Source organism: Entelurus aequoreus, linkage group LG14 (assembly GCF_033978785.1).
Source record: "Entelurus aequoreus isolate RoL-2023_Sb linkage group LG14, RoL_Eaeq_v1.1, whole genome shotgun sequence".
Taxonomy (NCBI): domain Eukaryota; kingdom Metazoa; phylum Chordata; class Actinopteri; order Syngnathiformes; family Syngnathidae; genus Entelurus; species Entelurus aequoreus.
This window is the reverse complement of record NC_084744.1, coordinates 30,429,653-30,445,668: the sequence shown is the minus strand read 5'-3', so window position 1 is coordinate 30,445,668 and position 16,016 is coordinate 30,429,653. Positions and strand designations below refer to the sequence as shown.

General features: G+C 43.2%; 1 protein-coding gene across 1 annotated transcript in view; it reads right to left on the bottom strand.

Annotated features, from left to right (window-relative positions):
* The window catches only part of ephb3a (eph receptor B3a), a 151,176-nt gene that overhangs the window by 74,582 nt on the left and 60,578 nt on the right, over positions 1–16,016 (bottom strand). The window contains exons 3-4 of the mRNA XM_062069584.1: positions 12,602–13,274; positions 4,364–4,519 (exon numbers count right to left, since the gene is read on the bottom strand). Coding sequence (XP_061925568.1) covers positions 4,364–4,519; positions 12,602–13,274 — 829 coding nt within the window. The remainder of the gene's footprint in view (positions 1–4,363; positions 4,520–12,601; positions 13,275–16,016) is intronic.

Here is a 16,016-nt window from a genome sequence, read left to right as displayed (position 1 = left end):
CCAACTCTTAATTACCGATTCCGATATCAACCGATACGGATATATACAGTCGTGGAATTAACACATTATTATGCTTAATTTTGTTGTGATGCCCCGCTGGATGCATTAAACAATGTAACAAGGTTTTCCAAAATAAATCAACTCAAGTTATGGAAGAAAATGCCATATTTATTATTGAAGTCACAAAGTGCATTATTTTTTTTAACATGCCTCAAAACAGTTGGAATTTTGGGATATGCATGAGGAAGTTGAGGTGGGTGGGGTGGGGGGGGGGGGTTGAGGTGGGGGATAGGGGGTAGCGGGGGGTCTATATTGTAGCGTCCTGGAAGAGTTAGTGCTGCAAGGGGTTCTGGGTATTTGTTCTGTTGTGTTTATGTTGTGTTATGGTGCGGATGTTCTCCCGAAATGTGTTTGTCATTCTTGTTTGGTGTGGGTTCACAGTGTGGCTCATATTTGTAACAGTGTTAAAGTTGTTTATACGGCTACCCTCAGTGTGACCTGTATGGCTGTTGACCAAGTATGCTTGCATTCACTTGTGTGTGTGTGAAAAGCTGTAGATATTATGTGACTGGGCCGGCACGCAAAGGCAGTGCCTTTAAGGTTTATTGGCGCTCTATACTTCTCCCGTTTTAAAAATTCATCAATTTTACTTTTTGAAACCGATACCGATAATTTTGAGACCGATATCGATAATTTCCGATATTACATTTTAAAGCATTTATCGGCCAATAATATTGGCAGTCCGATACTATCGGGCATCCCTAATTCTTACTTATTAAACTTAAAATGTGTGATGTCTGTAAGAGTATTTTCATGCATAATTGTAACGTCGTTAGCATTAGCCAATATGCTAAAAAATGTACGAGTGTCTGTGTGAGTATTATTGTGGAGGAGTTCAAGTACCTCGGAGTCTTGTTCACGAGTGAGGGAAGAGTGGATCGTGAGATCGACAGGCAGATCGGTGCGGCGTCTTCAGTAATGCGGACGCTGTATCGATCCGTTGTGGTGAAGAAGGAGCTGAGCCGGAAGGCAAAGCTCTCAATTTACCGGTCGATCTACGTTCCCATCCTCACCTATAGTCATGAGCTTTGGGTCATGACCGAAAGGACAAGATCACGGGTACAAGCGGCCGAAATGAGTTTCCTATGCCGGGTGGCGGGGCTCTCCCTTAGAGATAGGGTGAGAAGCTCTGCCATCCGGGGGGAGCTCAGAGTAAAGCCGCTGCTCCTCCACATGGAGAGGAGCCAGATGAGGTGGTTCGGGCATCTGGTCAGGATGCCACCCGAACGCCTCCCTAGGGAGGTGTTTCGGGCACGTCCGACCGTTAGGAGGCCACGGGGAAGACCCAGGACACGTTGGGAAGACTATGTCTCCCGGCTGGCCTGGGAACGCCTTGGGATCCCCCTGGAGGAGCTGGACGAAGTGGCTGGGGAGAGGGAAGTCTGGGCTTCCCTGCTTAGGCTGCTGCCCCTGCGACCCGACCTCGGATAAGCGGAAGAAGATGGATGGATGGATGGATGGAATTTTGAAATGTATAAATCGATTTAGAATCGGGATGACTAAGAATCACAATTCGGAAGAGAATAACATTTTTGTGCACCCCTAACGGTCTGGCCTGTAACCAATTGGCTGCGATGAACGAGGGACTACTTTAATGAGGAAGAAAAGGATGTACTGTATGTGTAGCTTAGTCCTCATTACTAAGTAATGCGGGTGCATACAAATACGAAAACAAAAATACTTTTCTTGGTGCTCACGGATAACCACAATTCCCATATCAGCAGAGAGCAGGAACACTGTGCTGCATGAAGCAGTGCTCTGCCTTTTGAGTGAGGAATGTTTGAAATGTGGATGATAACCGCTAAGGGGTGTGGGACACAGACCGGTTAAGCCAACGTGCTCTTCATCCTATTACCAAAGAAGAAGGACGAAGGAGAGGGAGAATTTTCCTCCAAACAAGACGTCCACTAACTTTCGCCCCTCAGCCACGTTTCACTTGCCCTGTCCTTTCCAATTAGCGGGAGACGGTTCAGAGTGGAGGCTCTTCTAATTGGACACCACTCTCAAACGCACGCTGAGCCCAAGCTGCCGACTGGCTCAACCTCTCTTGCGCAACACACAGCACAGGCTGCCTGGCACAAGCTCTGACGGACCGCAGGGACAGAACTGTTAGGCCTGTGTGTTTGAATGTTTAGTTAGGAGGTGCTGATGCCCAAGTTCATGCCTGTGTGTGTTGGACAGTGTCAGAGTCCACAGTGTTCCTGCGACAGGGAGGACAGTTGCAAGCCGTGTGTGTCATTTAATGTGTGGAAAGGCCCCCGGAGAGTGATTTTACACAGTCAAGGCAGCTCATGTCACTCTAAATCAGCACCATCACCTCTCTATCCGCCTCTCTCAGAGCTTTGTCCATCCGCAACTGATATGGACTCTGGAGCAGATCACATTAGTTACCGACAAGCCTACAATTTCCTACTGACAAGGCCCACATTTGTTTCCATTGGCCGTTTTTCGGTGACAACTGGGTGTATGTCACATTTACTGCTGTTCTGCGACATATTTCATAAACATTATTAGGATGTAGGGTTGTTCGGTGTCACGTGGAGGGTCGCAGATCACTGCGGGGTATATGTGGGTAACCCCCCACCCCTCTAGGGGAGACCGAAAGCAATGGGTGTCGAGTGGGTCTGACATAATATTGTGAACATATTAGTGAGAGTCCAGTCCATAGTGTTTTTAACATAATAGTGAGAGTCCAGTCCATAGTGGGGCCAGCAGGAAACCATTCCGAGCGGAGACGGGTCTGCAGCGCAGAGATGTCCCCAACCGATGCACAGGCGAGCGGTCAGACCCGGGTCCCGACTCTGGCCAGCCAGCACTTCATCCATGGCCACCGGACTGATCTAAAAAGGGGGTCTATTTAAAGGCCTACTGAAATGATTTTTTTTTATTTAAACGGGGATAGCAGATCCATTCTATGTGTCATACTTGATCATTTCGCGATATTGCCATATTTTTGCTGAAAGGATTTAGTAGAGAACATCGACGATAAAGTTCGCAACTTTTGGTCGCTGATAAAAAAAGCCTTGCCTGTACCGGAAGTAGCGTGACGTCACAGGTTGAAAGGCTCCTCACATTTCCCCATTGTTTACACCAGCAGCGAGAGCGATTCGGACCGAGAAAGCGACTATTACCCCATTAATTTGAGCGAGGATGAAAGATTTGTGGATGAGGAACGTGAGAGTGAAGGACTAGAGTGCAGTGCAGGACGTATCTTTTTTAGCTCTGACCGTAACTTAGGTACAAGCTGGCTCATTGGATTCCACACTTTCTCCTTTTTCTATTGTGGATCACGGATATGTATTTTAAACCACCTCGGATACTATATCCTCTTGAAAATGAGAGTCGAGAACGCGAAATGGACATTCACAGTGACTTTTATCTCCACGACAATACATCGGCGAAGCACTTTAGCTACGGAGCTAACGTGATAGCATCGTGCTTAACTGCATATAGAAACAAAAGAAATAAACCCCTGACTGGAAGGATAGACAGAAAATCAACAATACTATTAAATCATGGACCTGTAACTACACGGTTAATGCTTTCCAGCCTGGCGAAGCTTAACAATGCTGTTGCTAACGACGCCATTAAAGCTAACTTAGCTATGGGACCTCGACAGAGCTATGCTAAAAACATTAGCTATCCACCTACGCCAGCCAGCCCTCATCTGCTCATCAACACCCGTGCTCACCTGCGTTCCAGCGATCGACGAAGCGACGAAGGACTTTACCCGATCATCAATGCGGTCGGCGGCTAGCGTCGGATAGCGCGTCTGCTATCCAAGTCAAAGTCCTCCTGGTTGTGTTGCTGCAGCCAGCCGGTAATACACCGATCCCACCTACAACTTTCTTCTTTGCAGTCTTCATTGTTCAGTAAACAAATTGCAAAAGATTCACCAACCTAGATGTCCAGAATACTGTGGAATTTTGCGATGAAAACCGAGCTTTTTGTATTGGATACAATGTGTCGGAATACTTCCGTTTCAACGATTGACGTCACGCGCATACGTCATCATACATAGACGTTTTCAACCGGAAGTTTCGCGGGAAATTTAAAATTGCACTTTATAAGTTAACCCGGCCGTATTGGCATGTGTTGCAATGTTAAGATTTCATCATTGATATATAAACTATCAGACTGCGTGGTCGGTAGTAGTGGCTTTGTGTAGGCCTTTAAGTTATTCTACCCAAAACTGGAACAAAGATTCGTCCACAATTATGACATCACTTCTTTGAACTTACGAAAAGACTGAGCCGGGGTGAAATGCACAGTATTTGTGTGTTTGCAGTGCAGGATGACTTACTGGTGCAGGCAGTGTCCGGGGGGTCGCTATCAGCTCGGTAGAAACCACTCTGGCAGGGACAAATACTGGCTCCTCGGGCACTCGTGCGACTGTTAGGCGGGCACGCGGCACAGAATCCGTCCCCAAATTTGGATTTGAAAGTCCCAGGGATGCAGGCTGGAAGAGAGGGTGCAGAAATAAAGACGGGCAATCAGAGAGAAAAAGGCGAGCTGTCACGCTAAAAGACAAGCAGCCGTCACGCCTGTCAGAGAACAAAAGGTGCGCTGATGAAGCTCGGTATTTATGGAGACGTCGATACTCCAATGAGAAACGGGCCACACTTAAGAACGAGTTATCTTTATATTTGCATCTGCTCTCGAAATTTCACTCTTTTCCAGGTGACATTAATCTCCCTAATGTGGGCTGACAGCCAAGCTTAATGGTAGAGAGGAGGAAACGGCGGATAAAGATGACGATAGACTGCTGACAGGAGATGGCTGTTTTCAGACAAACAGGGACGGGAGAATGTTTCTGAGGAGGATGGATACACCCTAAAACTATCAATCAGTGTCTGCTCAGCCTACAGCCCTCAGGATATCAACAACGCCTTATAATGCAGGCACGGATCTGTCATAATTAACATATAAATCAGTGCTGGATTCGAAGGTAGCAGCAACCAGACACAAATTAGCTGAAAAAACCCTGTTTCCATATGAGTTGGGAAATTGTGTTAGATGTAAATATAAACGGAATATAATGATTTGCAAATCATTTTCAACCCATATTCAATTGAATATGCTACAAAGACAACATATTTGATGTTCAAACTGATAAACATTTTTTTTTTTTTGCAAATAATCATTAACTTTAGAATTTGATGCCAGCAACACGTGACAAAGAAGTTGGGAAAGGTGGCAATAAATACTGATAAAGTTGAGGAATGCTCATCAAACACTTATTTGGAACATCCCACAGGTGTGCAGGCTAATTGGGAACAGGTGGGTGCCATGATTGGGTATAAAAGTAGATTCCATGAAATGCTCAGTCATTCACAAACAAGGATGGGGCGAGGGTCACCACTTTGTCAACAAATGCGTGAGCAAATTGTTGAACAGTTTAAGAAAAAACTTTCTCAACCAGCTATTGCAAGGAATTTAGGGATTTCACCATCTACGCTCCGTAATATCATCAAAGGGTTCAGAGAATCTGGAGAAATCACTGCACGTAAGCAGCTAAGCCCGTGACCTTCCATCCCTCAGGCTGTACTGCATCAACAAGCGACATCAGTGTGTAAAGGATATCACCACATGGGCTCAGGAACACTTCAGAAACCCACTCTCAGTAACTACAGTTGGTCGCTACATCTGTAAGTGCAAGTTAAAACTCTCCTCTGCAAGGCGAAAATCGTTTATCAACAACACCCAGAAACGCCGTCGGCTTCGCTGGGCTTGAGCTCATCTAAGATGGACTGATACAAAGTGGAAAAGTGTTCTGTGGTCTGACGAGTCCACATTTCAAATTGTTTTTGGAAACTGTGGACGTCGTGTCCTCCGGACCAAAGAGGAAAAGAACCATCCGGATTGTTATAGGCGCAAAGTTGAAAAGCCAGCATGTGTGATGGTATGGGGGTGTATTAGTGCCCAAGGCATGGGTAACTTACACATCTGTGAAGGCACCATTAATGCTGAAAGGTACATAGAGGTTTTGGAAGAACATATGCTGCCATCTAAGCGTCGTCTTTTTCATGGACGCCCCTGCTTATTTCAGCAAGACAATGCCAAGCCACATTCAGCACGTGTTACAACAGCGTGGCTTCGTAAAAAAAGAGTGCGGGTACTTTCCTGGCCCGCCTGCAGTCCAGACCTGTCTCCCATCGAAAATGTGTGGTGCATTATGAAGCCTAAAATACCACAGACTGTTGAACGACTGATACATAAAACAAGAATGGGAAAGAATTCCACTTTCAAAGCTTCCACAATTAGTTTCCTCAGTTCCCAATCATTTATTGAGTGTTGTTAAATTAAAAGGCCATGTAACACAGTGGTGAACATGCCCTTTCCCAACTACTTTGGCACGTGTTGCAGCCATGAAATTCTAAGTTAATTATTATTTGCAAAAAATAAATAAAGTTTATGAGTTTGAACATCAAATATCTTGCCTTTGTAGTACATTCAATTGAATATGGGTTGAAAAGGATTTGCAAATCATTGTATTCCGTTTATATTTACATCCAACACAATTTCCCAACTCATATGGAAACGGGGTTTGTATTAGATGCCGTTGTACGGATAAACCGTGGTAAGCCAAAACGAAAGAAGGATTATCAGTGTTAGATGTGGATAAATGAGCCCTGTTTGCCACACTCCCAAGCGGTGGTGTGAAAGCGGGGTATCTGGAAAACATCTGTCCTGTCAGCATGAAGCCCGGACCAGTCGGGGAGTGAGTGATTAACTAGTCGGCCTAAGTGGTCTTTCATTTTGAACCCGAGCTCCAAGCCTAATTCTCAGCAATGGCACTTTCAGGATAATCAGCGCAGCTAACAGCCCTAAAACTGCGCAATAAAAAGCTCAAGGAAATAAGATGACAGTGCAGAATGTTTCCCTGCACACCAGCCTCCGGGCTCCACACTATCTGCTCGCATTCATGTTTGTCCCATTACACAGTGCATTAGATTTCCTTTTATTTGTTTTCATCGAGTGGGTTGCCGAGTCGCCCCACTGCTTGGCTTCAATCCAATAACCCAGGGGTGTCCAAGCTACAGCCTGCTAGCCAAGTGCGGCCCGCCCGGCGTATAATTGCTGCAACTTTGCCATCTTGTGGACATAGTCAGTAATTCAGGTTAATGACAATGATTTACACGATAAAGTTAAAGTACCACTGATAGTCACTAGGTGTGTGTGTTTGACCCTGTCATGATCCGTGGTCCAGATCATGTTTTGTGTTTTCGGTTAATTTTGGACTCCTATAGTTCCTGATTGTGCACATCTGAGTTGATTACCATGGCTACCTATTATTTTCCTATACATACACCTGTATATATGTATATTTACATATATACACTACCGTTCAAAAGTTTGGGGTCACATTGAAATGTCCTTACTTTGAAGGAAAAGCACTGTACTTTTCAATGAAGATAACTTTAAACTAGTCTTAACTTTAAAGAAATACACTCTATACATTGCTAATGTGGTAAATGACTATTCTAGCTGCAAATGTCTGGTTTTTGGTGCAATATCTACATAGGTGTATAGAGGCCCATTTCCAGCAACTATCACTCCAGTGTTCTAATGGTACAATGTGTTTGCTCATTGGCTCAGAAGGCTAATTGATGATTAGAAAACCCTTGTGCAATCATGTTCACACATCTGAAAACAGTTTAGCTCGTTACAGAAGCTACAAAACTGACCTTCCTTTGAGAAGATTGAGTTTCTGGAGCATCACATTTGTGGGGTCAATTAAACGCTCAAAATGGCCAGAAAAAAAGAACTTTCATCTGAAACTCGACAGTCTATTCTTGTTCTTAGAAATGAAGGCTATTCCACAAAATTGTTTGGGTGACCCCAAACTTTTGAACGGTAGTATATATATATATATATATATATATATATATATATATATATATATATATATATAATATATATATATATATATATATATATATATATATATATATATATATATATATATATGTATATATATATATATATATATATATATATAATAATATCATACTTGCCAACCTTGAGACCTCCGATATCGGGATGTGGGGGGTGGGGGGGCGGGGGCGTGGTTAAGATGGGAATATATTTAAGCTAGAATTCACCAACTCAAGTATTTCATATATATATATATATATATATATATATATATATATATATATATATATATATATATATATATATATATATATATATATATATATATATATATATATATATATATATATATTTATATATATATATTTATTTATTTTATTATACATATAAATAAAATAAATACTTGAATTTCAGTGTTCTGGTGGCCACCAGTAGATGGCAGTATTGGTTCCTGTTTAAGAGTGTCACAACATTGCTGTTTACGGCAGACAAACTGCTTTACGGTAGACTAAACGTGACTGCTGTTGTTACCGCGATGGGAGGACGTTAATGAAACTGCTTAACAATAAACCCACATAAGAAACCAAGAACTCGCCCTCGATCGTTCTACAGTTATGACGTCATTGGGCAGGCACGCTGTTTATATCGTGGGAAAGCGGACGTGAGAACAGGCTGTCCCCACTCAGGTCCGCATTGAGCTGGAGGGGGTGTGGCCTCCAGCTCCGGCTGAATACTGGGAGTTTGTTGGTAAAAACGGGAGGGTTGGCAAGTATGATATATATATATATATATATATATATATATATATATATATGTATTTCCTCCTCCGCCTTTGCAGCGCCTCTTGGAGAGTTTTGGCTGAGCGCGGCAACCAGACTGAGGCGACAAATGAAACGTCTGAGTGATTAATGTTAGCGTGGCCATGTTGGCTCACGTGGCTCTGAATGGTGTTAATGAGCGCCGTCGCCCGTAGATTAATTCGCCCGGCCGCAGAGGAAATGACGCTTCCTCATAGCAACCCCCTGGCTCTAAGGTCCCGGAGAGCTTTCCTGGCAAGCTTTTAACCTTGGGCCACCGAATGACGACAACGGGTGTCTCGGCGGCGTGTTCGACAATGTCTCTCCCGCCCAGGTGGGAGAGAACGCGACGCTCGTCCGTCCCGCAGCACCCCCTGTCCTCCCTTTTTCATTTGTTCACTCCATCGTTGGCACGTCGCACGTCCACGCGTCTGTGGGCTTCAAATGCTGTTATCTGCATTTTCCCTCTATTGGCCCTCTTTTCTGTGCCTTCCTGCTATCTTCCCTTCCCTGCTGTCCTACTCTTACTGTATTTGTATGCTGCTCCTCTCTGCAACACCTCATTAATTCATACCCTCCTCCACCCTCCTTCACCTCTATTCACCAGCCACACAATGCACGCCGAGAGGGCACAAACCGGGGTGACTTGCAATGAAACTATTAAGCAGAGCGGGTTAAATACCATTCAGATTTGATGCAGGGATGGCCGTAATGAGGGAGCGTTGAGAATGGTGTGGAATTGATTGCGGATGACTATCAGGGCTTGATCTACTAGAGGTTTGCGTGTATTGAAACATGTGCAAACTTAATAGCACGCGAAGCTGATCTACTAAAGCAGGGGTGTCAAACTCATTTTAGATGGGGGGAGAAAAATCTACTCCCAAGTGGGCCCGAACTGGTAAAATCACGGCACGATAACTTAAAAATAAAGACGACTTCAGATTATTTTCTTTGTTTAAAATAGAACAAGCGCATTCTGAAAATGTACAAACCCCGTTTCCATATGAGTTGGGAAATTGTGTTAGATGTAAATATAAACGGAATACAATGATTTGCAAATCCTTTTCAACCCATATTCAATTGAATGCACTACAAAGACAACATATTTGATGTTTAAACTCATAAACTTGATTTTTTTTTTGCAAATAATAATGAACTTAGAATTTCATGGCTGCAACACGTGCCAAAGTAGTTGGGAAAGGGCATGTTCACCACTGTGTTACATGGCCTTTCCTTTTAACAACACTCAGTAAACGTTTGGGAACTGAGGAGACACATTTTTGAAGCTTCTCAGGTGGAATTCTTTCCCATTCTTGCTTGATGTACAGCTTAAGTTGTTCAACAGTCCAGGGGTCTCCGTTGTGCTATTTTAGGCTTCATAATGCGCCACACATTTTCAATGGGAGACAGGTCTGGACTACAGGCAGGCCAGTCTAGTACCCGCACTCTTTTACTATGAAGCCACGTTGATGTAACACGTGGCTTGGCATTGTCTTGCTGAAATAAGCAGGGGCGTCCATAGTAACGTTGCTTGGATGGCAACATATGTTGCCCCAAAACCTGTATGTACCTTTCAGAATTAATGGTGCCTTCACAGATGTGTAAGTTACCCATGTCTTGGGCACTAATACACCCCCCATACCATCACACATGCTGGCTTTTCAACTTTGCGCCTATAACAATCCGGATGGTTCTTTTCCTCTTTGGTCCGGAGGACACGACGTCCACAGTTTCCAAAAACAATTTGAAATGTGGACTCGTCAGACCACAGAACACTTTTCCACTTTGTATCAGTCCATCTTAGATGAGCTCAGGACCAGCGAAGCCAACGGCGTTTCTGGGTGTTGTTGATAAACGGTTTTCGCCTTGCATAGGAGAGTTTTAACTTGGACTTACAGATGTAGCGACCAACTGTAGTTACTGACAGTGGGTTTCAGAAGTGTTCCTTAGCCCATGTGGTGATATCCTTTACACACTGATGTCGCTTGTTGATGCAGTACAGCCTGAGGGATGGAAGGTCACGGGCTTAGCTGCTTACGTGCAGTGATTTCTCCAGATTCTCTGAACCCTTTGATGATATTACGGAGCGTAGATGGTGAAATCCCTAAATTCCTTGCAATAGCTGGTTGAGAAAGGTTTTTCTTAAACTGTTCAACAATTTGCTTACGCATTTGTTGACAAAGTGGTGACCCTCGCCCCATCCTTGTTTATAAATGACTGAGCATTTCATGGAATCTACTTTTATACCCAATCATGGCACCCACCTGTTCCCAATTTGCCTGTTCACCTGTGGGATGTTCCAAATAAGTGTTGGATGAGCATTCCTCAACGTTATCAGTATTTATTGCCACCTTTCCCTACTTCTTTGTCACGTGTTGCTGGCATCAAATTCTAAAGTTAATGATTATTTGCAACAAAAAAAAAAGTTTATCAGTTTGAACATCAAATATGTTGTCTTTGTAGCATATTCAACTGAATATGGGTTGAAAATGATTTGCAAATCATTGTATTCCGTTTATATTCACAATTTCCCAACTCATATGGAAACGGGGTTTGTATATGTTGACCACATTAACCCTGGCAATGGACCCTGTGTGTATATGTATGTAATGCCATTGTTTACAAATTTGGTAAATAAATAACCAAAACATTTATATTTTGTTGTTTTCTTACTGTACCGAAAATGAACCGAACCGTGACCTCTAAACCGAGGTACGTCCATCCATCCATCCATCCATCTTCTTCCGCTTATCCGAGGTCGGGTCGCGGGGGCAGCAGCCTAAGCAGGGAAGCCCAGACTTCCCTCTCCCCAGCCACTTCGTCCAGCTCTTCCCGGGGGATCCCGAGGCGTTCCCAGGCCAGCCGGGAGACATAGTCTTCCAAACGCGTCCTGGGTCTTCCCCGTGGCCTCCTACCGGTCAGATGTGACCTAAACATCTCCCTAGGGAGGCGTTTGGGTGGCATCCTGACCAGATGCCCGGACCACCTCATCTGGCTCCTCTTGATGTGGAGGAGCAGCGGCTTTACTTTGAGCTCCTCCCGGATGGCAGAGCTTCTCACCCTATCTCTAAGGGAGAGCCCCGCCACCCGGCGGAGGAAACCAATTTCGGCCGCTTGTACCCGTGATCTTGTCCTTTCGGTCATAACCCAAAGCTCATGACCATAGGTGAGGATGGGAACTTAGATCGACCGGCTCAGCTCCTTCTTCACCACAACGGATCGATACAGCGTCCGCATTACTGAAGACGCCGCACCGATCCGCCTGTCGATCTCACGATCCACTCTTCCCTCACTCGTGAACAAGACTCCCAGGTACTTGAACTCCTCCACTTGGGGCAGGGTCTCCTCCGCAACCCGGAGATGGCACTCCACCCTTTTCCGGGCGAGAACCATGGACTCGGACTTGGAGGTGCTGATTCTCATCCCAGTCGCTTCACACTCGGCTGCAAACCGATCCAGTGAGAGCTGAAGATCCTGGCCAGATGAAGCCATCAGGACCACATCATCTGCAAAAAGCAGAGACCTAATCCTACAGCCACCAAACCGGATCCCCTCAACGCCTTGACTGCGCCTAGAAATTCTGTCCATAAAAGTTATAAACAGAATCGGTGACAAAGGGCAGCCTTGGCGGAGTCCAACCCTCGCTGGAAACATGTCTGACTTACTGCCGGCAATGCGGACCAAGCTCTGACACTGATCATACAGGGAGCGGACCGCCACAATCAAAACCGAGGTACGTACCGAACCGTAATTTTTGAGTATCGTTACACCCTTAAGTAACGTCCACAAAGTATTGGTCTGCTCAACACTTGCAACAGGAGCTCAAAACATTCAGAGATTTAAAATATCTATTAAAACACACATACCTTGGCATTGGGTCCGATCTGCAGTGGGTTCAAAACCAGCGACACAGGTGCAGGCACCCACCGGAACCATCCACTCGCCATCGCCGTTGCAGTACAGCTTGAGCGGGACGGACATCTCCATGGCATTGGTCACACAGGCCCCCGGAGCGATGACTAAGGACGTGGCTTCGGCGCCGGTCGCGGTCTCCGGGAAGACGGCAAAATTAGCGATTGTGGTGGAGCACTTTTTGAAGAAGACCCTGACGGAGATGAGCGACATGCAGGCGCCAAAGTCCTGGAAGGCCAGGAAGAAGCCGGCCTTGGAGAGCGGCCCGAAGCTCCGCACTTTGGTGTTGATCCTGCCGGCTTCCAGCAGGGAGAAGCTCTCGTCCGGGGCGATGGTATCCACTTTCACGTAAGGGTTCTCCCTCCACAGGGGGCTGGTGTCTGTGGCGGCGTCCCCGTCGGACTCGTAGTAAAACAGATTAAACGTCTCTTTGCAGGAGCCGGGGATGTTGGGGATGCTGGCGCAGTCACGTACGGAGAACTTGAGCTCCACGTAGACTCGCAGCACGCCCCTGCGGGGGATGTAGTCCGTCCTGAGCCAGTTGTTCTGGTTGGGCTGTCGGACGTTACACACCTGGTAGGTCCTGATCGGGCTCATGGAGTCGTCATAGCCGCTGACTTCCTCCCACTGCGGGTTTGAAAATGGTGCGACAAAAGGAAACAAGGTGCATAGTTAGATACATTTAAAATAGAGTATATTTCTCATTTAGCAAGGACCCAACCACAGCAGATAGGCGCTTATCTGTTGTGTTTTAATTAATACCAAGTCGTATTAAACATAGAGCTCGCTAATACAAAGCGGTGAAGCATGAACACATTCAAAAGTGTGAAATGACATCTGATTAAAAAAAAAAAACACACATCCCACATTGTGTCGGGTACGGACTGTGAGGAATAATTTGTAGCCGTAATGATTCGAACTGCAAGCATCCGTCGAGAAATTCTATTCATTATGCGCAGACTATTACTGGGAACACATTTTTCTCATTAAAACCCTTTTTCACGCATCACGGCTGTTTGACAAACAGGCCTGATGTTGATCAGAAGTCGTAAAAACAAGCTTGGGTCCGCATTTATACGGGCGTTTAACACATATGTTAAAAAGGAACACGCACTTTTCCCTTTTCTGTGCATTCTAAATACCGTATTTTTTGGAATATAAATCGCAATTTTTTTCAGTTATTCAGCCTGTTGTTCACTATTCTTTATTTATTTTAAATTGCCTTTCAAATGTCTATTCTTGGTGTTGGCTTTTATCTAGGGCTGCAACAACTAATCGATTAAATCGATTAAAATCGATTATTAAAATAGTTGCCATTTTATTTTGTCATCGATTCGTTGGATCTATGCTATGCGCAGAATTTTTATTTTTTTATTTTTAAATAAACCTTTATTTATAAACTGCAACATTTACAAACAGCTGAGAAACAATAATCAAAATAAGTATGGTGCCAGTATGCTGTTTTTTTTCAATAAAATACTGGATAGGATAGAAATGTAGTTGGTCTCTTTTTTCCGAATAGTAATCGATTAATCGAAGTAATAATCGACAGATTAATCGATTATCAAATTATCAGCCCTAGTTTTATCAAATACATTTCCCCCAAAAATGCGACTTATACTCCAGTGCGACTTATATATGTTTTTCTTCTTCTTTATTATGCATTTTCGGCCGGTGCGACTTATACTCCGGAGCGACTTATACTCCAAAAAATACGGTATGTGCTCCAATCACTCTATCACAAAAAAATAAGAGTTGTAGAACTGATTGGAAACTTAAGACAGCCATGACATTATGTTCTTTACAAGTGTATGTAAACTTTTGATCGCGACTGTACATACACATGTATATGTGTGTATAAATGTATACGTTTATATACATGTATATGTATCCATCCTATATATATAAGACTATAAGTCGCAATTTTTTTCATAGTTTGGCCGGGGGTGCGACTTATACTCAGGGGCGACTTATGTGTGAAATTATTAACACATTAGCGTAAAATATCAAATAATATTATTTAGCTCATTCACGTAAGAGACTAGACGTATAAGATTTCATGGGATTTAGCGATTAGGAGTGACAGATTGTTTGGTAAACGTATAGCATGTTCTATATGTTGTATAACGTACACTTATTCAGCCTATTGTTCACTATTCTGTATTTATTTTAAATTGCCTTTCAAATGTCTATTCTTGGTGATGGGTTTTATCAAATACATTTCCCCCAAAAATGCGACTTATAATCCAGTGCGACTTATATATGTTTTTCTTCTTCTTTATTATGTATTTTCGGCCGGTGCGACTTATACTCCAGAGCAACTTATACTCCAAAAAATACGGTATGTGCTCCAATCACTCTATCACAAAAAAATAAGAGTTGTAGAACTGATTGGAAACTTAAGACAGCCATGACATTATGTTCTTTACAAGTGTATGTAAACTTTTGATCGTGACTGTACATACACATGTATATGTGTGTATAAATGTATATGTGTATATACATGTATATGTATCCATCCTATATATATATACCGTATTTTTTGGACTATAAGTCGCAATTTTTTTCATAGTTTGGCCGGGGGGTGCGACTTATACTCAGGAGCGACTTATGTGTGAAATTATTAACACATTAGCGTAAAATATCAAATAATATTATTTAGCTCATTCACGTAAGAGACTAGACGTATAAGATTTCATGGGATTTAGCGATTAGGAGTTATTATTCTTTATTTATTTTAAATTGCCTTTCAAATGTCTATTCTTGGTGTTGAGTTTTATGTAGGGCTGCAACAACTAATCGATTAAATCGATTCAAATCGATTATTAAAATATTTGCCGATTAATTTAGTCATTGATTCGTTGGATCTATGCTGTGCGCATGCGCAGAGTTTTTATTTTTTTTTATTTTTTTTTTTATTTTTTTTTTTAAATAAACCTTTATTTATAAACTGCAACATTTACAAACAGCTGAAAAACAATAATCAAAATAAGTATGGTACCAGTATGCTGTTTTTTTTCAATAAAATACTGGATAGGACAGAAATGTAGTTGGTCTCTTTTATCCGATTATTAATCGATTAATCAAAGTAATAATCGACAGATTAATCGATTATCAAATTAATCATTAGTTGCAGCCCTAGTTTTATCAAATACATTCCCGCAAAAAATGCGACTTATACTCCAGTGCGACTTATATATATATATATTTCCTTCTTTATTATGCATTTTTAGCCGGTGCGACTTATACTCCGGAGCGACTTATACTCCAAAAAATACGGTATGTGCTCCAATCACTCTATCACAAAAAAATAAGAGTTGTAGAACTGATTGGAAACTTAAGACAGCCATGACATTATGTTCTTTACAA